The sequence below is a fragment of the Ctenopharyngodon idella genome, chromosome 17 (genome assembly GCF_019924925.1).
Source record: "Ctenopharyngodon idella isolate HZGC_01 chromosome 17, HZGC01, whole genome shotgun sequence".
NCBI classification, from domain to species: domain Eukaryota; kingdom Metazoa; phylum Chordata; class Actinopteri; order Cypriniformes; family Xenocyprididae; genus Ctenopharyngodon; species Ctenopharyngodon idella.
The window spans coordinates 33,624,024-33,650,558 of record NC_067236.1 but is presented as its reverse complement, the minus strand read 5'-3'; the positions used below and the strand labels follow the sequence as shown (position 1 = coordinate 33,650,558).

The window sequence follows — 26,535 nt, the reverse complement described above, 5'->3', positions numbered from 1 at the left end:
ACTGTCAGACTAAAAGAGAAGTCCAAAAATCCCTTTGCAATTATTAATGTCATAAGATATGCGATCATAAGATGTGCATGTGGACTCATGCTAAACATTTACATTTAGAAAAATTGTGTGTCATAGGACAGTTTTGAAGTATCATTTGCAGCTCAAAATTTTGTGGCCTTTTATCCTTTCTAAATGTGTACACAATCCATCTCTGTATACACCGATCAGGCATAACATTATGACCACCTTCCTAATATTGTGTTGGTCCCCCTTTTGCTGCCAAAACAGCCCTGACCCGTCGAGGCATGGACTCCACTAGACCCCTGAAGGTGTGCTGTGGTATCTGGACCAAGATGTTAGCAGCAGATCCTGTAAGTCCTGTAAGTTGAGAGGTGGAGCCTCCATGGATCGGACTTGTTTGTTCAGCACATCCCACAGATGCTCGATTGGATTGAGATCTGGGGAATTTGGAGGCCAAGTCAACACCTCAAACTCATTGTTGTGCTCCTCAAACCATTCCTGAACCATTTTTGCTTTGTGGCAGGAGCATTATCCGCTTTTGGCATGGGCACCCTGACTGGTCTGTGTCTATGCAGCTCCATACGCAACAAACTGATGCACTGTGTATTCTGACACCTTTCTATCAGAACCAGCATTAACTTCTTGAGCAATTTGAGCTACAGTAACTCGTCTGTTGGATCGGACCACACGGGCCAGCCTTCGCTCCAATGAGCCTCGGCCGCCCATGACCCTGTCGCCGGGTGTTATGTTAGATCTATGCAAACTTCAGATCTGTAAGAATGTTTTCTGGGACCTGGTATGGATCAAATCCAATGTTCAACCTTTTATCGTGGTATCTCTGTTGATGTGTTTTTGGATTCACCGCCATTACTTTGCCCTGTTTATGGTGATAAATATGGAGGATGAGCAAAAAAAGTCACTCAACTGAAACAGCCTGCTACCATGTTTTTGGACATGTACGGTAGTGCCATGGTATTTTATGAAGTACCTTAAAGAAATCGATGTACAGTAAATGCCAAGGTATATGATATGGTAGTCATGGTACATGACACAACTATAGTACATGGACTATCTTGTTTTTAGGTGTTGATTTAATGTTTTACAAGTCTGCATTTCTAGGACCAGCTAATTCTACTGCATCAGAGCAGACCTGGTTTCCACCCTATTTTTAAAGTTGCGCTAGCCTTTTCTTCCTATTGTGCCGTATATCTGAGTGAAACGGCTTCTGGAACAAGAACAAATGTAGGGCGGGGCTTGATTTTGTCCATGAGGAATTGATTAGATGGTTGTGGTTTGCTATTGGTGCATCTCATGTGAGTGACAGGTTGCCCCGCCCTCATCATCAGAGAAGAGAAGAGATGCTGCAAGAGGGAGGAGAAGATATTCTGATTCAAGATTACGAGACACATGAATGTAAAACAATGATGTGGACCAATAAATCATTTATAATAAACACTATAATATTCAATTTAAAAAAAAAAAAAAAAGATTTCATGGTGACTTTAACGTCCAAGGCTTTCAGTTTCAGCCACTTCCATGTTATTTTAGCTGGTGCAAAAAATGCTTACATCGGCATTGAAAAATTAGGTCTTTTTTCCAAGAGCACTGAATTTAAAACCAGAATGTGAACTCGTTATATTGAAACAAACTGAAACATTTCAGGAGGATTACCAATGCCCTGCTAACTATTTCTGATTCCCAGAACAGACATCCTAGTGATCTCTGTCGATTACGTAAATAAAACATTCTCTGTTGGTTTGGAGAATGTTCCCTTAACATTCCTATATCAGCCTTTTTTCCAAGAAAACTGAACTTGAATATGGACTTGTTTTATGGTTAAAAATTAGCCTGTGTTATGTTTAAGGTAAGGAGAAGTAGGATCCCCTACACAGTCCTGAAACTGCAGCCTCTGGGATTGTAGGGTCATCTGTGCTGCAGGTTAACACAATTTACATTCATATATCCGTTAAAAAGAGAGAATCAAAACATGGGGACCCTTTTTTGATGAGGTACTGAATGATGAAAGGCTAGAAACGCTCCATATCAATCACTGCAGCCTCAGATCTGTTTCAGAAGAACTTCTGCTTGTTGAGGGAATGTAAAGCGCTGACGGTGAGCGGAATGTTTGTTTTCTGGTTTCTAAGGGGTGGAGCGACTCTGCTCCTCAGTTCTCCACTTCTCCATGTGTGTTTTCCCTGCAGTTCATTTCTCATCCTCCCTGCTGACGTCTGACTTCCGCATTCCTCGCTCTTCCCGATCAGGGATCAGCGCTCGAGACTCGAGCTGATGCAACGATTCCCGCTCTTCAAGATCTACTCGCGACCTCCAGCTGACGTCACAAAGGGACTCCACTCGCTCACCTCGAGACCAAAGTCAGGTAAGAGGGCAACTTTGACAACTTTTGCACGGCTTCGAGTCCAGGCGCTGCATTTCTCCACGGCTGTGTCTCAAAGCGCAGAGAGCCGCCTAGACTGAGCGCGTTTTTGCGCATCGGAGGCGCGCAGCAGCATCGGGCATCGGGCGCGCGTTCCGTTTCAGCTGAGCCGCGCTGCGCGCCTAAGATGCGCAAAAATGCGTTCTATGTAGGGAACTCGCTAGGTTTCGAGACACAGCCCGAGTGTATGCAAGCACAAAATGGAACATTGCAAAATAAGCAATGTGGGTATTTATTTAAATAACAGCAAAAGAGTATGTTACTGTAGCTGCATGCGTTAAATACCTCTTTATTTCCATATTTGAACGCATTTCTCTCAGCCATAGTTGTAGCCTATATTGGGAATGTTCGCTTCTTAATATATCGCGATGATGGGACAGACAGACCGCTGTAAGCTGAAGTTCATGTTACATAAGAGAAACTTCCGCTTTGAGATCATTGAGTCACTGTAGGGCGTGGTGCAAATGCACGTTCATATTTTGATCATCTTCACCTCATTATTTCACTGTATTGTCCGGTGTCACACACAATGCATTAAGCTTGTAATCAGTGAAAGGGATGCATGTGTGGTAGTGGGCAGTAATGCTGTGGACAAACTTTTTTAAATTCAAGATTTCTGTTGTAGGATCCAGTTTTACAGTATGCCGTTATGCAGCAGATGGATATCCATGATTATTTAAAACATGATCTGAAACTTAAGTGCTGCAAGTTACATCACAACAAAGTTAAATGAACTGTGCTGCTCTTTGTAGATAAGCAGTGCCCCGCAAGCATTGCAGTGGTTTAGAAAAGGGTTTCAGTTCCACTCAAAAAGAAGTGGGCGATAAAATCTGGAAGCAATGTGTGAAACTGTTTTTCATTGCATAACTGTGCTATTATAACTGCATGCATAATGCAATGAAATGACACTGACCTTTACTGCACTGACGGATCCAGGAACGTTGATTATGACACACAGCTATACGTGATAAACAGTAATTCTATACAAATATGTGTCACTGTAAATAAACTACAGTGACGCAAGGAATTAAAGTGCATTATGACGCTCTCAGGCATGAACATAAACTCTGTAAAATTATCTTTTGATACTATATTCGTTCAGAAGAGTGTTTAGTATTAAACATATTCACATTTACTTCATATGAAGCCACTTTAAACTGCATTCATTTATGGAACAACATCTGTTGTCTCTGAAAGCACGTGAGTAAAACCACTCTTCTGTCAATGCAGAAATGTGGTTATATTTCAGTGTTTCAAGACTTATTTAAAGAGGACCTATTATACCCTTTTATGAGATGTAATATTGTGTCCCCAGAATGTGTCTGTGAAGTTTCAGCTCAAAATACCCCACAGATCATTTATTATAACTTGTCAAATTTGCCCCTATTTGGGTGTGAGCAAAAACACGCCGTTTTTGTGTGTGTCCCTTTAAATGCAAATGAGCTGCTGCTCCCGCCCCCTTTCCAGAAGAGGGCGGAGCTTTAACAGCTCGCGCTTCGGTCGTTCAACAACAACAAAGCTGGAGAATCTCACGCAGCCAAAATGAGGATTGTCAGTAACGGTGTTCAGCCTTACATTGTTCAAACCGGAGTCGACACTGATGGAGAGACTCAGGAAGAAGTTACAACTTTTAGACGTTTCTGAATGGTTAGAGGATAAATGTATGTAGTTGCTGTGGAGTTGATTCAACTCATCCTCTAGCATGTGCCGTCATGTTAATCTTTTGTGCAAATCCAGCATTGAATTGACCCTCGTTTGTAAAATGACGGCATGTCAACAACACTCTACTACAACAACTCTTCCTCTTCTCTAAAGCAGCCCAACATGGCCCCGCCTCCTTTGTTGCGTGTTCTCAGGGGCGGGGTTTATGTAAATTTTAGGGTTAGTGATGTCACCAACCTAGGAAGAAGCTCGTAGTAGTCCCTACCAGCCGTTTGTTGTAGTCCTTAAACAGAGAAAATATCTCCCTTTGCATTGAACTTTGAGCGTCGTAACTTTGCAGATGTTGTTTATGCTCAAACAGCAACATTACACATTAACTAAAGTTAAAAAAGTGAAATCATAATCAACCACCCCTTTAAAACACTGTTTAACACGTCTTTAAAAAACTATTTAAACTTTAAACTGTTGATTGAAAAAGTTTAGCTTAATGTCAGTTTTTAAGTGTTGATGTAGGATGAAATTTCAGTCACTTTTATAATTAGAAACAGGGGAAAATCACTCAGATTTTGTCTAAAAGGCTTTACCTTGTTGGAACCTCGTGGTTCATTTGAACTCTGTCACAGGCAGAAGCACAACTCACATGAAGCAACTTACATTAGGTTGTTAATACGTTTCTATGCTAACAATATGATACAACAGCAAGCATAAAAATACACAAATTTTGGGTAAAATAGGTTTTTAATTAGACTGAACCTGTTTAGCAACACTTATTACAACAACTGAATCATGTTTTAATTAATTTGTAGAAGAGCTGCAGGATTAATCGTTAAAAGATGGCGATCTCGATTCAAACACCCACGCGATGACAACGATTCTCCTACGTCTATTAAGCCTTTGACAAGTACGATACAGCGAACATTCAGATCCGAGTTGGCGCTGCCGCTGACCCAGAGAGAGAAACAGCTTCACAAACAGTCTTTTCAACCACACAGTGACATTATTTCTGTTACAAATATTCATACTATCACAGAAGTACTGAGATAAATGTTTATAGTTCAGATATAAACACTGATGTCTACGGAAGCGATCAAAGTAGAGTAATTCACCTTTTGAAAGTAACTTGGTGCTTCAAATAATGATTGTTATCGATAACATCATTACACCAGTAGGTGGCGACAAGAGACTGTTAAAAAATGTATTTGTCATTAAATCATTCAAGAGATTTATTTAAAAATGCTGATTCATTCGGTAATGAAACAAGTGAAGTCTTTATCAGTGAGTCATTGAATCATTCACTCAAACAGATTAAAAAAAGAATAATTCAAATCAGTTTTACATTTTTAAATAGACTGCAGTAATTAACATTTTGTCAGAACCTCTAGTAAATTGCGTTATTTTGTTTAGTCGTCTGTTCAGAATCTTGGGAGAATCATAATCTCTGTTTTTTTTATGATTCTTAATTTATTCAGATTCGTGCCGCTCTAATTTATGCCTTATTAAATATTAAAAGTCACTTTTATTTATGGTTTTAATAGATGTAGTTTACTGTACTTTACTAGATGTAGTATATTATGGTTTTAATAGATCAGTTACTTGCTGAGCATAATTGTGTTGTTCAGCTTGGTTGTGCTGAATTAACACATGGACAATAGATTGATTATTGTATTTATTTTGCTTGTTGTCCATATTATACTTTGTACAAACAACATAATCAAACACATCCGTGACATGTTACATCATATCTGTAGCGTGTTAGACAGCATTACTAGGATATTTACTGAAGAACGGGGCAATCGATCAATTAGAGCGACACATTATCTGTGATAATGGAGCACAATATTAATATAACATGTGGTAGCGGTCACAGCGGAGAGAGCGGTAGTTTCTCTCAGCTCTGAATTACAGCGCTCTATAGAAGTTTCCAGTGAAAATCTAAACAAAGAGAACAGTGTTGTATTCTGTTTATTTTTCCAAATCCTTCATGCTGTCATTCCCTCAATACATACTTGTCTTGACTGCTTGGTATGAAGTTTTATTTGGAAGTGTGCTAAAAGTTTCAAAGATGGTGATTTTTACTGTGGAAATCATTTTTCCATTGAGGCTTTTAGTGAGATGGCTTGTGTTGATGGAGTCTGTGGTTCTGTAGACAGAAAGGCGGCACACCTCACACACCTTCTGAAAGAAGAATATGAAACACCCTTGATCACATTTGAAAATGTTCCTGATTTATATATTGCAGACGGATTTAGTTATGCATCAGGTTTTTTTGAGTTAGTTATTCAGTATATGTCTATGGAATATAAGCTTACTACATACAGATGTACCGCTTACTATATTTCGTGAGTATTTTTTCTTTGAGGTTTCTAGGGTTTTCTGGGTAGTTCTTTGTGGTTTCTAGATGGTTACTTTCTGGCAAATCCAAAAGATCCCACCTCCATCTCTGTCTGATATTTTGTAGTGATAAATGGATTTTTTACCAAAACACCAAAATGTTCAAAATGTCCAGTTTTTTAAATGTTTTAAAAATGTTTTTTCTTGGTTATGTGAAGGAAACGTTCAATTTTATAATTTTGCCAACATTATGGGAACGTTACATTTGAATGTTGTCTGAATGTTCTGAAACAAGTTGTAACATTTAAAATTGTTAGATGAACGTTCAACTAAAGTGTTTCAGAAAAAAACATTCCATGAACGATGTATAAATAATGTTTTTGTGCTAATGCTTTGAGAACATTATGAAAGATCAGATAACTTTGAGCAAACTGGAAGAACGTCAGTCCATAACGGTGAGAGAACCTTGCCACAACGTTCTGAGAACATTCCCTGTTAGCTGGGCAAGCACTTAAATTGCACATAAAGCAGTTTTTATATACATTTTTTGATGATATAATACTACAATTCGTTGTTGAAATATAAACAGTTAAATGGTGACTGTAAAAAAAATTGTTTTCATGACAAATTTATTCAAACATATACATTAAAAATGAAGACAACAGGTTAAGTTATGAATATGTACCATAGGTAGTGCATATATTTAGAAAAATGCTCCTCTCTAGAGTTATTTTTTCTTGCTAAGTATTGAGCTTATGGTCGTTGAAATAAATTTGAAAGATGAAATTAAAGATTGAATGGCTTTTCTGAAGTAAATGTAAGGCTGGGTGATATGGCCAAAAAAATTATCACAATAAAATGTTTCAGTTCATATCAGTTGATATCGATAATTATCACAAGTTTAAAAGCAGATTTGTGCTCCTAAGTGAAAGTTGTAGAAACCAGACCATTAATTGTGGTTTTGTCAGAACATGACAAACACTTCACTTTTAAATATAATGTTAAGGCTGTGTGTCCACCAAAGGGTTTTTCCTAAAGTTACTGTATTTTCCTATTGTTTTCAATGGGAGCGCAGTGTCAGTGTGATACTTCAAAAATTTACGAATTTAAAAAATGTAGTACTTCAAATGCGGTACTCGCACGCACACAGAAAGCCGCTTCTCAGACAGTGTGCAATCCCGAATTCAGTTCTCTTCCACAGCTTATATGGCCAAACACACAAAATTATGTCAAAATGCCCATCTTGGTGAGTATTCACATAAACAGTCAGTTTTAGTGAACATAAACAGCTGAGAAAGAAAACGCGGGTGCAACAATATATTGGATCCGTGCGTTAGCTAACAGCAGCCTAATAAACCTGCTGCTGTCTGTGATTAATAATCAAACAACAAAAGACAAAAAGGAAATCACTCACCGCTCTTGACACTTTTATAGCTTTAATAAGAGCAAATATCAGTGTTTAATTCAGTGCAGTGAAAACTAAGCAGCTTTATTTTTGGGTCAATTACATGACGGGTCATTTTTTTGTCCAAAGGCCTTAATAACAATAAAAAAACAAAAATATGACATCCAAAGTATGTAAGGTAGTACAACTAGATCTGTTTTATTAAATCCAAAAGGTTTTAATTATATTTTGCTACATATAAAGGTATTTTAAAGATTTTGAAGTGTCATTCGGTTTAACCGTCCAAAGGCCATTACAGCCATTTCATTTGTGATTAAAATATCTTAAAATGTAATAAATGTATATATTTTTTATTCTGGCATGTTTTTATAACATAATATATAAACATAGTGCAAAATAATATTAAAATTATGTGCAGAAGTCGTTGCTTTGTTATGAGAAAGAATGTCCGGAAAAATGAATTTCATTGATGTCATTCGGAGTAACCAATATAAAGGGACCATTTTGGATCAAGTCATGCGGTCAATATCATGTGACAGGATGTGACATCATTCAGACACCTGCAAATCACCACATGGTCATGAAGCAAAGTAACTAACTCTCTCTTAACTATTGAAAAATTCATGTTTTCACTTGATCATACGCATGTCCCGAAACATCAGGTCATTCGGTACAACCGCTATAAAACATGGAAAATGTTGTAATATTTTAAAAACTTGTACTAAATCTAAAATGTTTGATTGTCCTTTTTGCTAGCTAGATATCAGCCTGTTAGCATTGTTTGAAAATATCGTCATTCAGTAAAACCAAAATTTTGGTTAAACCGAATAACTTTTTTGGTGACAAATTTTGTCCATCTTGTAAAAAAATGACAAAAGCAGTGTTAATTGATTATAAAAACCACATAATCTCTTTCTTAACATGTAATAAAACTTCAAAATTAATTATTTCTCCCTTATGTTTTTTTTTTTTTTTACACTTTTAAAAACCTTATTCGTCAATGACCCATATACATTTGATTATTCAATTTCTTTTTTGTACATTATCGTATCGCATGTCGCATTATTTAATAAGTTATCGCTTATCACACTTTTATTCAATATCGTGCAGCTCTATATTTCACGCTGAGCACTGAGTTTTTTCTGGACACTGAGAGGTGAAAAATGTTGAACTTTGGGTAAAATGCAGTGCTCATCACTGTCACTTTTTACCCAGCTGTCCAACCAATAACGCAGCGACCAACCGTCACATACTTCTTGCACAACAACAACAACAAGCACAACAACAGAACAAGTCATTAAAAACAAGGGCCAGAGTAAATACTTTACATTGTGTCGATATTTTCATATTCAGAAACAAACTATCTGTGAAATCAGATACTGGTAAGAACACGCGCTGATTTTCAGAAGTTTTCAGCTGGCTAAAAATGCTTTGGTGGACAAACGGCCTAAAGCGTGCCAAAGTGATATTTTTGTTTAAAGTTAATTTTAAAATTGACAGAATTTGACAGCTGAAACTTTGTTACCTATCAAAAGTAACAAAGCCGAAAGCTTGACATTATTGAATGGGAGGCACTACAAAAGTAAGTTTTGTTTACAGATAAATGACTAAAAGATCTCGCTTCAATAAAAGGAAGATTGATTAAAAATGAGAAATCGATTTTATCCACGTTGTTCACAAAATAAATCAGAGAAGCACATTTTCGGTTGCCAAAATTTATCATAAAATTGGGTCCTTCCTTCAATATTTTTGCTCATTTTATATTGTCTGGCTGGCAAAAGCCTCTTACCAAAGTAAAAGCACACTTCTCAACGAGCCGCATAATTTGAGTTATCTCTCTGTGACACCAATGGTGCCTGACGAGTGATGTGCTTAAGTTAGCAGTCTACTTGAGGTTAAGATGTTTGTTTAAATGACTAATGTTCAGTATGAGCAATGATAGCTTGCCTGAGCAATTAAACTTCCTCTGAGTCATAACCGTGTGTGTGCCATGCAGCGGCTCACATATGGCAGTGATTTCTTGTCATAGTGAGGCCGTTTCTTCAAGAAGCACATTCATGTTGGTCACTTTCTGTCGTTCATCTCTCTGTGAGGATGGAAGGACATGAGCAGTCAGGCTGTGAGAATGTTTTCTTAAAAATAGTTTTCCTCCAGCTACAGAATGTACATCTGAAAGGTTTTTTTTTATTTGAGGAGGACTTGTGTAGGCTGATGACATTGTCCTGTTCCTCTGCGGCCACATTCCTCTCGGCTGACATGGAGAACTGTACTCAGATTTGGATGGAGGAAACACGGGCAGCGGGCGGATCTTGGCTGGCGTGTTCAGTTCTTCTCTCCACGGCTTTAAGGAGAATGTGTCTGGGTCTAGTTTTGTGCCTCTCATAAAAAAAAAAAAAGAGGAAAAGAGCAGCTTCTCTTGCCAAGGGTCTGTAAGCTGTCGTATTCTATACATATGTCAGATGTGGAGAGAGATATGTGTAGAATAGACAGTGCATGGGCACAATGGACATGTGTTCAATACAATAATTGAAGACCGGTGTGTGTGTACAGCATCACTGTTGGTTAATTAAAGAACCCCTAATATGCTATTTTAAAGGTTCATAAAGTCAAGGTGTCTGTGTCCGAAACGATTCATTCTCTCTAAACCCGCCTTTCGTTGAGTCTGCTCTGCTCTGATTGGTTAGATGGCTCAGTCTGTTGTGATTGGTCGACCACTTACAGCGCATGCCGGAATCAAATCGCCTATTAGCATATCTGAATCTCAGCACTTGATTCACAGTGATACGAACAGTAAAGATGGCGTCGGTTTTACCGCATCAATCTCATCGAAGTGGATTTGCTTTGGCAGCAGAAAACAGCGTCTTCTCGACATGAACAACACGAACCAAACTCTTCCAGTCTCAGATACAACTACAGTGATTGAGGGCGGGGCAAAGAGACGCTGTTCAGCCAATGAAAACCATAGGCTGACATTATGCAAATTACTTACATAAGGTACATAAACGTACATAAGAAATGTGCAGGAAGAGAGACTGGAATTACGGATGACTCGCTTCGGCAGTTCAAAATTGCTTCTTTCTTTTGGGAGAAAATAAATCCATTAATCTGCACTTTTGCAGACCTTTAACATTCACAAACAGCTGTATTACACACTACATGAAAGATCATATCACTTAAAAAACATTTATTTATTGTTTAGTTCTTTATTATTGTCGGGAAAGTCTGCATGATGGATTCCAGTGACAGATTGAGCATCTGGACAAAACCTGCTGCTGCTGCTTTGTTGGTATTTCTGCACATGTGGTGTTGTGATGATGACTTTTATTTATTAAAAATAAGTTGTTAAATCATGTATTTAGGACATTGTAAAATAATAATTTAACTTTCACTTTATATAATTGAAGGTGATGTGTGTCAGTTCTTCAATAATAATGGCTACGGTCACACTGTAATTTTTTGGAATTGACAACTGCATTGACTTACAGGTGTGAGTCTCGAAATGTCCCGTTCAAACAACTTACAGTAGTGTCTCGTCTTACTGTCTAAATGAGCGTGAATGAGTCAAACCCGTATTCTCTTACCAGTAACAATAGCGACAGTGAAAATATCTTAATTTGTGTTCTGAAGATGAATGAAGGTCTTACAGGTGTGGAACGACATGAGGGAGAGTAATTAATGACAGAAATTTCATTTTGGGGTGAACTAACCCTTTAAGGACTCAAATGCAGGACTGATAACCATATTCTGCTGCTGTGTGAATATGGCCTTACTTTCTCGTATTCTGGTTTAATACACTTTCAGAGTCATATATAAGTAATTCATTGGTAGTTTGACTTTCTGCAGAGCGTAATACTTGGTGATGGTGACACCAAAAATGAAGATGGACTGATTTGTGCAGGATTTCATCTCCACAGTTCTCTCAAAGTTATGATTTAACGTTCTTCCAGTAATGTTAATAAAACATTCGTTCAAAGTTATCTGGTCTTTAATAGCGTTCTCAAACCGTTAGTACAAACACAACATCTATACATCATTCATGGAATGTTTTTTCCTGAGACATTTTAGTTGGACATTCATCTAATGTGTGTGTGTGTGTGTGTTTTTAAATGTTACAACTTGTTTCAGAACGTTCAGAGAATGTTTGCAAAATGATAAATTGGAATGTGGACAATACATTGATGCATCACGAATCGCGAAATGATTCTGGATCGATTCTGAGATTTTCTGAATGCATCACGATTCTCTCTCGAATCGATTCTGAGCTTAGTTTTTAACAGCAGATGGCGCTGCATGCTTTAGAAACAGCCGTACTCTGCTTGCTTCCAATTCCTTACACACACCACTTGAACCTTCTATAAAATAATCATTCATAAAGTTCAAAAAGGTTGAAGCGAATTACAAGGGTGTTTGCAGTGGGCTGTTTACATTAATCTTGCGTCATAAAAACATTCTGAGGTGCAAGTACTTTCTCAGAATCAGCTGAATGCACGAGCGCTCTTCTTCATGAGCATTTGAGCATGCGGTTAAAAACTAGCCTAGAGCGCCATCTGCTGTTAAAAACTAAACCCAGAATCATGAGAGAGAATCATGATGCATTCGGAAAATCTCAGAATCGATCCACGAATCGAGATGAATCGATTTATTATCCCAGCCCTATCCCTTAACGTTCGTATAACCAAGAAAAAAATTTTTTTTAAACATTTAAAAAACTGGACATTTTGAATGTTCAGGGAACATTTAGAAATAACGTTTTATAACTTAATGGGAACATTAGCGAAACGTTTTTAGAATATATTTTTGTTAGCTGGGATACTCATCATGGTAATCTTTGTAACAGACACAAATAATCCAAATTAAATTTACTTACACATATGTGACAGAATCATGATCTGAAATGTAATTTTTAAATAGGAGCATATATTTGGAAGAAATTCAATATGAATATTCTTCATGCTATATTTGTGATTATTTTGATGCCAATATATAATTAACACCATCGTTACTGTTTGTATTACTGTGTTGAGAAAGAGCTGATATTCAGATCTGCTAATTACCGTTTTGTTTCCGACTCGCGCTGTATGCGGTTGAACAATCATAACAGAATGGGCCGTCTGACCAATCAGAGCAGAGTAGACTCTCAGAAAGGCGGGGTTTAGAGAGACCGAATCCTTTATCAAACTGTTTCAGACACTGAGAGAAAAGAGCTGATGCTGCAGTGGATATTATGAGAAAATTAAAGTGTTTTTGACCTTGGATGAATGTAAACCTGTTGTAGGAGACGACAAAACAACATTAGGAACCTTTAAAACAGCAAAATAGGGGCAAAATAGCCTCAGTTGTGTGTAATCAAACTCTAGCTTCTGTTCTTTAATAATTCATAATGATAATTTGTATTTGACTGATAACTCATTTTACTGCAAACATTTCACTAGACAACCTATTTGTGAAACGTCTTGTCTTGTCTCTAGCTGTGGTCACGGGCGTTTGTGACGTGATGCCCGGACAGATCCCGGACCCCTCGGTGACGGCGGGCTCACTGCCCAGTCTGGGCCCTCTAGTGGGCATTTCTGCCACCACACTAACTGAACACCTGAAATACGCCGACCTCTGCAACCTTGGGGCCATGCTGTCCCCGTTACATCTACTGGGGAAGCTGGGCAAGCGGCCGCTCCCGATTAAAGCCGAGGTGAGCATCTTCATCCTTTACATTGAGATAGAGGCATCTATAGGAAACAGCTCTTTATTTACTTGAACTAGTTCACATCAGTGTGACCCAGTTTGCTTCGTATATGGATCTAAATGATTAATCTGCAGGAAAACTAAAAAGTGGAGCTGCTTTAAATCCACTATGATATCAAAATTGACAATTCTTATTTCATGGAATATTGCAGTATTTATTATAAATGATTTATCCATGCAAATCATTGTTTTAAATTCATGTGTCTCGTAATCTTTAATCAAAATAACTTCTCCTCCCTCTTTCAGCGACATCTCTTCTCTTCTCTGATGACGTGTTTCTTGACATCTCATTTGTCTCTGTGAACATCATGCATGTGAACTGTAGAAAATGATTTTTTCCAAGTTGTAAATAAAACAAAGATTATTTGAGTTTGTTTTACAAGAAAACACTATTTCAGTCTTTCCACTACAAAATTTCACATTTTAAGTCAGTGTCACATTGAATTAAATTGAATTCTTTGTAATTATTTGTATATTTTACTAGCAGTTTCTGAGTAAAAAAATGTTTCAAAGTAAGCCCAACACCAATTTTTTCCCCCAGTGTGTCAGCCAATCAGAAAGCTTGAAGGTGCAGCTCTATTACAGGTGTGTGAGTTCGGAGCCGACAGTGGGTGTTTGGGAAAATTGAGCAATTCTGTTTGTTTCAGCTATTTGTGCAGTTTTAATCATACAGGTGGTGTTTTCTTAGAGCATGCATGCTTATCAAACTGCAGTGACTCCATCTAGTGGACAGAAACTCACTGCTTCAAAGAAACAGACTCTGAAATAATAATAATAATAAAGTAAATCTACTTAAAGGATTAGTTCATTTCAGATTTCCTATCATTTACTCACCTCCATGTCATCCAAGATGTTCACGTCTTTCTTTCTTCAGTGGAAAAGAAATGAAGGTTTTTGAGGAAATCATTCCAGGATTTTTCTCCATATAGTGGACTTCACTGGGGTTCAACGGGTTGAAGGTCCAAATGTCAGTTTCAGTGCAGCTTCAAAGAGCTCTACATGATCCCAGACGAGGAATAAGAGTCTTATCTAGAGAAACCATCGGCCATTTTCTAAAAAAAAAAAAAAATAATATACTTTTTAACCACAAATGCTCATTTTGCACTGCTCTGCTGATGCGCCACACATTATGTAATCACGTTGGAAAGGTCACGCGTGACGTAAACATCTCATATGACATGGGGGTGAGTAAATTATCAGGAAATTTTAATTCTGAAGTGAACTAATCCTTTAAAGCACAAATGAAATGCTATCAAGCCCAACTATATCAAGCTATTTTTACAGTGACAGGTAAAACAAACCTCTGCACTGGCCTTATTGATGATATATAGACATATATATACACACACACGCATATATATATATATATATATACATACATACACATATATCTATAGATATATAGACTCTATAGAGCAGAGATGGGATGGAATCAGGTAAACAAAAATTAACTGAATTAATGTCATCACAAAGTACTATAGGATGGTAAATTGGTACTCATAAATATTCATTTTATTATAAATACAGTTTGTTTTTTGTTTTTTTTTAAATTGAGATATAAATATTTTACATCGAACTACTTATTACATTCCCTGCCTTTTCATTTAGTTGGATATTGGTAATGTTAGTATTGTATTAGTAGTGGGTTTTTAAAAGCTTGTGTGCTATAAATGAATGAAAGGCTTCGAATGGAAACAGGTTTTCATTTGAGCAAAGTGTTGCTGACCGAATGAATGTTATTTATTAAAGAAGTTTGTATGACGACTTGTGTTATTTTTACTCTAAAACGACAAGCATTTCATAATCTCCATCCATCCAGGCTGGGTTTATGTGATCTAGTTCAGAGACTAATGGTGTTTATTTCCGGCTGACTGTAGTTACTGTACTATATCTTTCATTCAGCAAAAGCCTGTTGATATTTCAGTTAATTCTTGTGTTGCACAATTTAAAGGCAAACAGGAAGCTTTTTAACTCTAGCCTGCAGAATACTATGATTAATATGTTTTCAAGGTCTTTCCCTTTTTTCATCACATATTTCGATAAAACCCAACTGGAGATGAATTATTATAAGCAGCACTTTGAAATATTAACAAAACACTTTCTATGCATGAATGTCACCTAGTGCTCAAAAATTATAAAGCTCTTAATGATGGTAAATTTATAGTTTGCAACTATATTTTTTACTCTTATTTATTTTTTTTAAATATTGCATGAAACTTCCTTAAATTTAAAGGTGAAAACTGAATGTTCATAGCAAAAAATGCTTTTCTTACTTAGTATTTTTGTCTTGTTTCCAGTCTAAATACCTAAAAATTCTTAAATCTAGATGCTTTTACTAGATAAGTAAAATGACATAAGATATTTTTTCTTGTTTTCTGCTGGAAAAAAATCAAAATGAAGTGAGTTTTTGCTTAAAACAATCAAAATGATCTGCCAATGGGGTAAGAAAAATAATCTTGTTTCTGTTTGAAATCTTGTTTCTGTCCCAAACAGAGATTGATTGTTTTAAGCAAAAACTCACTTCATTTTGATTTTTTTTTTATTCATATCTTATGTCATTTTACTTATCTAGTAAAAGCATCTAGATTTAAGAATTTTTAGGTATTTAGACTGGAAACAAGACAAAAATACTAAGTAAGAAAAGCATTTTTTCCTAAACGAATGAATTACTTTAATGGCAGATTGTAAGAAATTTACTAGATTTTATAAAAAGCCTTAATTTTTGCTGTTGCCAGAAAGATGAAGAGGAAGAGCGGAGGAAAAGAAGGCGAGAGAAAAACAAAGTGGCAGCAGCAAGATGTCGAAACAAAAAGAAAGAAAGAACGGAGTATCTCCAAAGGGTAAGTGCTCTATGTAAAAGCCTCAGTACTGAGTCCACACACAGCGCCACTGTATTAACCGTGCCCTCAACTCTTGCATTGAAGGAATCTGAGCGTCTAGAGATGATGAACTCGGAGCTGAAGTCACAGATCGAGGAGCTGAAGCACGAACGACAGCAGCTCATACTGATGCTCAATCGCCATCGGCCCACCTGCATCGTGAGGACGGACAGCATTAAGAGCCCTGAGAAAGAGGCCAACCCTCTCCTGGAGCAGGTGGAGGCCGAATGAGAAGGACCCACACATTTCCATGTTACTGTTTACAGGTTAGCTCTTCTCCAGCTAGCTGAAGCACTTGGTTTGAAGCACTTGGACATTTTAAGGAAGGTTGGAGAGTTGCGACTAAACAAAGCAACAAGAAAAACACACTGATGATGGCCTCAGTACATTGGGCTGTGTGTTGGCAGTTACAAAACTTTTATGGGAATGTTTTTCCCCTGTAAAACTTTTTTTTTTTTTGGTCATAAAGTGCCTTATTTTAGTCTGTTTAGGAAAGAATTGTCAATAGTTTGTTATGAATTCATAAAAACTCTCATCGAATGGTTGGACACGCATGTTGTGGCCTCGCCATCTTAACTGGATGATTCTTCATGGACTGTCTCAATGTTTATTCACCATTTGCTGCCTTCAGTTGCGTTTTTTTGTTTTTCTGACGCAGGCGTCATGTATGCACATATGTATGAACTGTTTACATCTTGCCAATTTATTATAGTTATCTACTATACATATATATATATATACATATATATATATATGATTTTTATACTTCCTGTACATGGACTTATCACTAGATGTGATACATTTTATGCAACAAACAATTTCATAACCTCTATTTCTGTGACTTATTCAATTTGTTGTATAGCTGTGAAAACTGCAAACATTTATTAAACAGTGATTTTCAAATGTTATTTTGTGATAATCACAATTTATTTGAGTTGGACAACCTGTAGCCATTTACATGTCAAAATTATTTCATTTTTGCAAAATGTGCTGTTCACTTCCATTTTTTTCTTGGCATAGTGGGGAGCGAAGGCTGGCCCGTGTGGTCCGATCCAACAGACGAGCTACTGTAGCTCAAATTGCTCCAGAAGTTAATGCTGGTTCTGATAGAAAGGTGTCAGAATACACAGTGCATCAGTTTGTTGCGTATGGAGCTGCATAGACACAGACCAGTCAGGGTGCCCATGCTGACCCCTGTCCACCGCCGAAAGAGCCAACAGTGGACACGTGAGCATCAGAACTGGACCACGGAGCAATGGAAGAAGGTGTCCTGGTCTGATGAATCACGTTTTCTTTTACATCACGAGATGGCCGGGTGCGTGTGTGTCTCTTACCTGGGGAACACATGGCACCAGGATGCACTATGGGAAGAAGGCAAGCCGGCGGAGGCAGTGTGATGCTTTGGGCAATGTTCTGCTGGGAAACCTTGGGTCCTGCCATCCATGTGGATGTTACTTTGACACGTACCACCTACCTAAGCATTGTTGCAGACCATGTACACCCTTTTATGGAAACGGTATTCCCTGGTGGCTGTGTCCTCTTTCAGCAGGATAATGCGCCCTGACACAAATTAATTAATAATATGTCCATAAACACCTATTACGGTGGTTTTCCAAATAAGGAATCACTATATTACTCTGGTAATTCCACACCATTTCTTTCTAATCATATGTTATAGCTGTATTCAGCCTTCGAAATCCTCCAAATACAGACGTTTTACTAAAACTCTCCATTCTTCAACTGTCATGATGGACATACTGTGACTGGAACGCAGAGGCAAATTATAGCAGTGTTGGGTAAACTTCTATAGAGCTAAATGGGAGACCATAGCAAATTTTATTTTTGTGTTCCTATTTGCATCAACAGCACAAGATAAAAACAACTATGGAGTGGAAGAGTTGGGTTTCACAAGTAGAAACTAGGTAAATTGAGTTTTAACAATAACTTATAAACCTTTAAGGACAGCCCTACTGTGAGTTCATAGGTTGCTTTTGTTGAAGCCATACATTTGATTTTTGTTAAAAAATCCCTATGGGAAAAATGAATAGAAAAAAAACACTTCTGGAACCAGTGCCGCTGAACAAGTGGGTGGCAGTAATGTACTCTATTGCATTATCACGACTTTCAAAAAGAGAAAAGAAAGAAAAAAAAACAGAGAAAGAGATGATTAAGACAGTCAGAAGAGAGAAAGATATCAAATTTATAATCACTCCCTCAGAAGCTGAAAACCCCCCGCAGCAGCGTTGATTGTTTTGTAATTTATTGCCAGGATAATTTACCACAGTAGTATAGTGTTATAAATGTACCAAAAATGTGAAAATATACTTTTATAAACAGATTTGTCATGGTCCATTTTCTCATGACTGTGCAACAACATCTCCTAAATCTGGCAACTTTTTATATGTGTACTCCAGTGATCATTTCTGCATGTTTTGCCCTTAAACAATCCTCCGTATAATCTGAGCCAGTGGATTTCTCCCACAGCAAACCATTCGTTTCAGTTTCTCATTGAAGTTTTTGAATGCAAAGGCTCTGCACTCATCCAGACGCTCAAATTGAATTGCAACATCTGTAATATGCAGCATCTGATGGACATTGTAAACGAGGAAACCCTCCTCAATCTTCTGCACTGTAGCACAAAGAATTCCAGGAGTCTTGGATATTACCAGCATTTCCTTGTGAGACCTGGATGGACAAGCACATGAAGTTGTCAAACAGCTCTTGTCTCAGAAAACCTTTCAGAACAATCTTTTTCTGTGTATGGCTTCAGTTGTCTGTACTCATCTGCTTTCAATCTGTCAATTTCATTCAATCCCTTGAGGCATTTAGCAAATTCTGCTTCTCAGATTTTCATGCTTGTTGCTTAAAACAGCAGTATGTCCTGCAGACATCCTTGTCTCTTTTGGTCCACGCATCCATATTAGGATCCATAATACCCTGAGAAGGTTGGCAGGTCCATCATCACAGATGATGCCACTAAGCTGAACTGGCATGTGTCTTTCTTGGTACCACAGACTCTCTCTCTCTCTTCAATTTCATCATTTCATCAACCGTGGCTTTAAGTTTCCACATGCTATGGCCACTGGGAATACAAACTTGACCACTGCAAGTTTTTGAACTGTAAGAGTCCATCAATATTAGGCCTCAATTCTAAGACATCCTCGCATTTGTCTCCACAGAGTTGTATGTAACCTTTTACCATTTTAAATATTCCATTTCTGACTTTTGCTGAATACTCATGGTTTTTGGAGTATCGAACAATGTTCTAGAACATGATGGAAGGCCTATTAATCCATGTGTCTTCAACAATTTCAGAAAACTGTCTACAGATAGACAATTTCATTTTCCAAGTTGGAACTTGAATTACCTGTTATCAGGGAATCATCATCTGAAAATGCCAGTCTCTTTAGACATGTTTCCAAATTCAGTCTTTCAATCATTCTCCACAATGCCATGATCCTTGTGTTTTCTTTGCATGCCCTCCACCATAAATGTTCCAACATGGTCCTGACCTGAAAAGTCCTTCATTCTCTCTGTTTTCCATTTTCTTTGTAGTTTTCTTAGTCTTTGTCCCGTTGTCTCTCTTCCTCTTCCTCTCCATGGCTTAAATTTACAGATCTGTAAGGGAAGTGTTTAATTAACTTATAGGGTCAGGAAACTCACACATGTAAATCGTTATCATTACTGACTCCTATGTCATTCCAGAAATGACTTTCTTCTGTGGAAAACAAGGAGTTATTTTAAAATGTTACGTTTGTTGATGATTTCAATAGAAGTTGATATTGACTCACTTTAAAGCTTAAAAGCACCCAAAAATTGTAGTAAAAGTAGTTCCCTTTCGATAACTGTTCGCTCACATTGCGTCGATAGCTGAAGCTATGGGGAAGCACGCCCAAGTGGGTGGGCTCATTACCTATACAGTATAAGCTGCCGCTTATCAGAATCTTTCCCTTCAAGCACAAAGATCATCTCCTCACTGACTTCAGGAACAAGAATGAAGAAACAAAGCCTACTTGTTCACCCTTCTAAAGAGACCAGCAATGGACTTGGCAGTACTGGAGGCGCACCAATCTGGTCCGGCATGAGCTCACTGATACCTGTTTACTCAGCCCCGTGACTCCGCTTTCTTCCTCCTGAGAAGAAACAGTGAATTCATGGGGCTGAGTAAACAGGCCTCAGTGAGCTCATGCCGGACCAGATCCCGTGTGCCTCACTCTCCCCACAGCGAGAGGATTCTCCAGTTCCCCTCTTCCGTTGCAAGTGGCTTACTCTCGTTTGGAAGGTCCGAGGAGGATGGCGGCATGTCCCTGGCTGCTTCAGATGTGGAGGAGTGGTCAAACCCATTGAGGATTCCGCCACCCTGCCACAGAATGAGCAAGATGATTTGGTGGGATTGACAGCTACCAGCAACTAATGCAACGCCCTTAACACCCGGAACTGAACAGGGGGGTGGGGGACAAACACAGCTGTTTGGGGGCCGGTCCAGCTGAAGCAGGACGTGGCCTCCTCCTCTTCACTCCTGAATCATCATGAGGCCAGGGACGATGTAGCTCTGAGGGCTTTACTCCGAGCTTTTTGAGTCCTCTCCAAGGGCGGCAAGGAGCTGGGGTTAGACTCCCGCCGAGCCCTCCCGCAACCCCCTCGATGAATGGTTCCTGCAGCTGGGGCACCACCAGCGAGCCCCCTGCCAGAGACCAGCCTCATTTTTTCAAGGGATGCATGAAGAGCTGAGAAAAATGTGGCACACCCCCTATTCGGTTTCTTCCACCCTCACTTCTGTCGAAGGTGCAGAGCAGAAGGGGTATGAGAAAACCTCCCTGCTTGAAGAGGCCGTTGCGGCACACCTCTGTCCGCCCACAGCCCTCGGATGGAAGACCCCGGCTGCCGATCCCTCTATGCCCTCAGAGCTACATCGTCCCTGGCCTCATAATGCTTCAGGAGTGAAGAGGAGGAGGCCATGTCCCGCTTCAGCCGGACCAGCCCCCAAACAGCTGTATTCGTCCCCCACCCCCGTTCAGTTCCGGGTGTCAAGGACGTTGCTTTAGTTGCTGGTAGCTGCCAATCCCACCAAATGTGTGCTCAATAAAGCTGTTCACTGCTGTTACAGAGGATCGAAAACTAGATGATCCCGTTTTTGACGAAGCAGAGACTGTCCCGTTGGATAGTGGACGCGATTGCACTGGCCTACAAATCTTTAGGCCTGCAATGTCCTATTGGAATGAAGGCCCACTCCAGGGGAATGGCCTCCTCCTAGGCTTGGTTGAGTAGGGTGTCTATTTGCAGCATCTGTGCTATGGCCGGACGGTCTTCGCTTTTTACATTTGCCAGATTCTATAAGCACGAATCCTATTTGCTTGAGGGTGCTGGACGCACCAAGTCTGTTACATGCATCACGCCCCTAGATGGTGGTGATTTTCTAAGATTGGTTTTGGCTTGTTACCCCAAGCCTGACATTTCCGGGTGGCCAGTGACTCACTGTCCAACATTGTGCCCAATGTTGAGGCCAGAGTCATACCTGGGCCAGGTTCGCAGGGCCTATTCTCAGCCTTTTGGCTTGGACAGTCCTGTGTTAGTAACATGGCACTGTTGGATTGCGCTCCCCATGGCTTCAGCTATCAACACAATGTTGGAACTGTTGAACTGTTGTCGAAAGGAAACATTTCGTTTACTGGCATAACCTCGGTTCACTGAGATAGACGGGAACAAACATTACATAAGCTTGCCATGTTATTATGCTTGCACTGTTAGCAGTCACTTGCCCGCTTCCTCAGTCTAAAGATTCTGATGATATGGCACTCAGCGGCAGCTTATATGGGCAAATGGGCCAACCCATTTGGGCGTGCTGACACGCCATTTGTATGTGCAGTTGCATAGACATCAATCAGTCTTCAGTATTTTCAGAGAAAGGGATTTCCCCATAATGTCAGCTATCAACGCAATGTTCATTCTTACCAGGAAGAAATGATCTCAGGGAACCGAGGTTACGTCAGTATCTGAAACGTTCATGCAACCTTCTCATTATATTACAAGATTTTATACAACAATTATTGTCCAATCAGTTCCAGAAACTAAACTTTTATTGTGATGCAGCAGAAAAGTCAAGCTCAAGATATTTGAATCATAAATAGCCTGCTGGTTCTAAAACAGTTTTTAGTTGTTTTGTGACATGAAATATTATCGTAACTGGCAGAGTAAATGTAAAGTTTAGTAAAGTTTCTTCACTGCCTTTTCTTGCTGGTTTAGCTGATATTTCTTCTGCACTGCCATCTGTTGTTTTGGATAGTAGTTAAACCCTGGAGAGCGTCAAGTATAATCTTTAATGGCAAAACCAGAGCCTGGGATCTTTTTAAGTCTGTCAGTAACGCTTTGTTTAGTTCCTGTCTCTATGAAGCCCCTCCTTCTGAAAAGCACAATGTGTAATAATAATTCTCTTTGGAGGGACTTTGTGCTTTGGAACTTTGTAGACCTTTTTCATGCTTAAACAGCAATATTACACACTAAAGAAAGTTGAACATGTAAAAATGCATAATAAAGAACAATATTCATAGGCATCACTTTGTCTTAAAAACCTCACTTAAGACATAACTGACCATGTTTACACAGCATGTTGACAAAATTTTATGTGTATTTGACTATTCAAGCACAATAAGCCATCAAAGAGAAGAAATTTGGTGGTTGCACACTTTCTGTGGCTTTCTTTAATATGATTGAGTCTTTCGGATAATCTGTTTTCCCTTTTTTTTTTTTTTGTGAATGCAAGACCTACAGAAAAAATGTAAGATGTAAGATGATCTTGAGGGATTGAGATTTTCAGCCCAGCCTATTGCCATTGTTGATATTATTTACCTATCACTGTGATCATCGCTGGAAACTTTATTTCAACATTACATTATTTTAACAAAATGTTTGTGTAAGGTGAGTCCAGCACTTAAGTTGCATTTTATTTGCACAGAACCAAAGCTGCTTCATCACATTGCCTAACATAGTCTGTACCAGAGAATGGACTTTTGACATCATTTATTGTAGTTATTGTATTATTGTTTATTGCATTAATGCCGTTTGTGACCAGCAGAGGGCTCCGGGGCCCCAAGCAATTCTGCAGTGGACAATACAGCCACTGTACACAATAAAGTACAGCCTAATATTCAATATTCAACATGCAATAGCAGTATGGAAGCTCATGTTAGCCACATAAGAAATGTAAATCATAATTATGACACAAAGTTGAAATTATGACATACTAACACTAAGTCATAGGCTATCATTTAAAGTCAAAATTATAACATAAAAGTCATAATTATGACACAGAAAGTAATTTTTAATCTTAGTATGCAATAATTATGACTTAGTATATTATAATTTCGACTTTATCTCAGAATTACAGATTTTATGTCATAATTATGACAAATAATTTCAACTTTTTATCTCTTAATTTTAACTTTTAAATATCATAATTATTACTTGATGTCATAATTTTTACTGTTTTATTTCCTAATTATGGTTTATAATTATGACTTACAATTATGACTTACTACTAAGTCATAATTATGGAAAAAATCGACATTATGACATTAATAATTGTGACATACTAAATTAATGTCATAAATTCTACTTTTTATGTCATAATTGTAATGTTTATGTTATAATTATCGCTTTTTATGCCATAATTAAGATTGAACAAAGCATATTTTTTGTTGTGCAGGTCTATCATAACGTGTTGGTTTGCTCAGAAGCTGATGATTAACAGTAGATCACGTGCTAGAGTTTCTCTCTCATGTCATTCGGAGTGATGATGATGATGATGATGATGATGATGTAGAGCCTGAAGCTCGCGCGCATGAATCAGTGACAGAAGTAGAGTTGTTTCCAGGAGGGATGTACGATTCTGTCTTCAAATTTGCAGTGAATCAGTTTTATTGGCGCTGGAAACAAAGTCTGTCCGGATGTTTGGGGACTCGTGCGCTCTTACAGCTGAACTTATGCGTCTGGAATATTTTCTTAATATAACAGAGGGACGTGATTCTGGATTCATGAGCAGGTTTGACTGACGGTAGCTGTACAAAATGTGCGAAAAAGGCGACAGTCACTTTGGAAAGGACGCTCTTCAGACAGGAGCGACGACGAAAAGTAACATGGATCACGCTGAAATTTCCGAATGCAGAGACATGAACACTGTTCCCATCTGTAGTAACACTCGCTTGTACCGGAGAAGGTGGCTCATTCTGCTCCTCTTCAGCTCATATTCACTGTGCAACGCGTTCCAGTGGATCCAGTATGGAATCATCAACAACATCTTCATGAAATTCTACAACGTCTCTTCATTCGCCATCGACTGGCTGTCAATGGTCTATATGTTGACTTATATCCCCTTCATATTCCCAGTGACATGGCTGCTGGAGAGGAAGGGGCTCCGGGTGATCGCTCTGCTCGCAGCCTCCATCAACTGCGTGGGAACGTGGATCAAAGTGGCCAGCGTTCAGCCCAGCCGTTTCTGGGTCACTATGCTCGGACAGTTCACGTGTTCCTTTGCTCAGGTGTTCATTTTAGGGATGCCGTCTCAGGTCGCGTCCGTGTGGTTCGGTTCTGATGAAGTGTCCACCGCCTGCGCCATCGGCGTGTTTGGAAACCAGGTGCGTAAAAGCGCACGGAGAGCATCACTGCACTGACACATAACACAGAGCTCATGCGGTATCATCGGAATGAACTGGTTTAATTTATGTCAGATTAATCGACTTAGGTTACACTAAAACCCAGATTGTGCCCGAATGAGTCGTAGAATGTACATACATAGAGTGTGCCGTTCCTTCACCATCTTACGAGCATTTTCGCGTAAATTATAGAAACTCGTAGCGAGCAAAGGTTGATGCAGTAAGGGGTTTTGTTAACAGACATGAATTAAAATCCAATTTATGACACATTAACCTGCATGTTGTCGCAAATTATAGACTAACTGGAGCGTTGCACAGTACATTCATTATACAAGCAGATAAATGTTTCTACAGGGTTTTCAAACAACATTCCAGTAACCCAGGAAGTTAGATTAACCTACAGGTTTGTCAGACTCGGGTCACACTGAATAGACGTACACTCGTAAAATAAAGGTTCTTAATTTGGCATGTATTCAAGAAGAACCTTTAACATCCACAGAACCTGTCCGTTTACAAAAGGTTCTTTAGTGGAAAAAAAGAAAGAAAAAAGTGGTTCTTTTAAAGGTGTCATAAACTGCATTGTTTTATAATGTTTCTTGGGGTGCACTTATAATGTTAGTATGCTTTTTACATCAAAAATTGTCATAATTTAGAAATAAAAGGCATTTTTCCTACCCTGATTTTATCCCTCTGATTTGAACGCTCTGTTTTAAGGGGCGTGTCTGCTGTGAGACTTCAGTGTAAACGCCCACTGCTGTGATTGGCTGACATCTTTCCATTTGAAATAGCTAATTATTACTCTCTCAAAAACTTTTAGCACATTTTTACTATTACAGCTCTCAGGGTTACTAACTGATTATAGCATTACACTTAAATCTATGGCATTATATTTAGATCGTGGCATGAAAGGTTGCAGTGATGAACATTGTAGTCGATCACAGACATGTTGGTGAGCTCATTAAAGCAGTGATCTCGTCATTGAAACTCAATTTCTGCACACTAACGAATGCTTTCATCATAACTAACAGTGCAAACGTGATGTAACTAAGAGATTTGTTGAATAAAACGAGAGTTTTGAGTCCAGAACTCAGTCACTGATAAACTCGCTCTGTTTGATTGACAGCTCCAGCGATTGTAAAGGGAGCGTTCTTTGACCGCTTTCTACATATAATTTAATCACCATTTAAATAACAGATTATTTTCATCCTACTAAGAGAAACAAGGTGCAGTTGAGCGTTTAGTCACTGGTTTGATTTACTGACACATAGACAACGATCATCTGACTGTATATGAATCATTAATATCAGATCAGGCATTAGAATGAACACAGTTACTTACATGTTGTTGCATTACTGTCGAGTCCATATCATAAAAGTCTGTTTGCAAAGCCTGCGCAGAAATGCGATTGATTTACCAAAGAATTCA

The 26,535-nt window shown here is 38.5% G+C and overlaps 2 protein-coding genes across 2 annotated transcripts in view; both read left to right on the top strand.

The window, feature by feature from the left end:
* Positions 1-1,770: 1,770 nt before the first annotated feature.
* Positions 1,771-17,370, top strand: jdp2a (Jun dimerization protein 2a). The gene is made up of 4 exons (XM_051866943.1): positions 1,771-2,389; positions 13,313-13,530; positions 16,319-16,423; positions 16,508-17,370. Exons 1-4 carry the CDS (start codon positions 2,299-2,301, stop codon positions 16,691-16,693), a joined length of 600 nt encoding a protein of 199 aa, XP_051722903.1. The 5' UTR covers positions 1,771-2,298; the 3' UTR covers positions 16,694-17,370.
* Positions 17,371-24,148: 6,778 nt separating this feature from the next.
* flvcr2a (FLVCR heme transporter 2a) overlaps positions 24,149-26,535 on the top strand; it is a 32,216-nt gene continuing 29,829 nt past the window's right edge. The window contains exon 1 of the mRNA XM_051866918.1: positions 24,149-25,092. Within this exon, the coding sequence (XP_051722878.1) occupies positions 24,526-25,092 (567 nt within the window). The 5' untranslated portion in view covers positions 24,149-24,525. The remainder of the gene's footprint in view (positions 25,093-26,535) is intronic.

What these genes read in the sequence shown, in the direction of transcription:
- jdp2a (XM_051866943.1), top strand. Translation starts at nt 2,299, where the DNA reads ATGCAACGATTCCCGCTCTTCAAGATCTACTCGCGACCTCCAGCTGAC. An exon ending in CACCTCGAGACCAAAGTCAG is followed by an intron (nt 2,390 to 13,312) that starts GTAAGAGGGCAA and finishes TCTTGTCTCTAG; the next exon opens with CTGTGGTCACGGGCGTTTGT. An exon ending in CGCTCCCGATTAAAGCCGAG is followed by an intron (nt 13,531 to 16,318) that starts GTGAGCATCTTC and finishes TGCTGTTGCCAG; the next exon opens with AAAGATGAAGAGGAAGAGCG.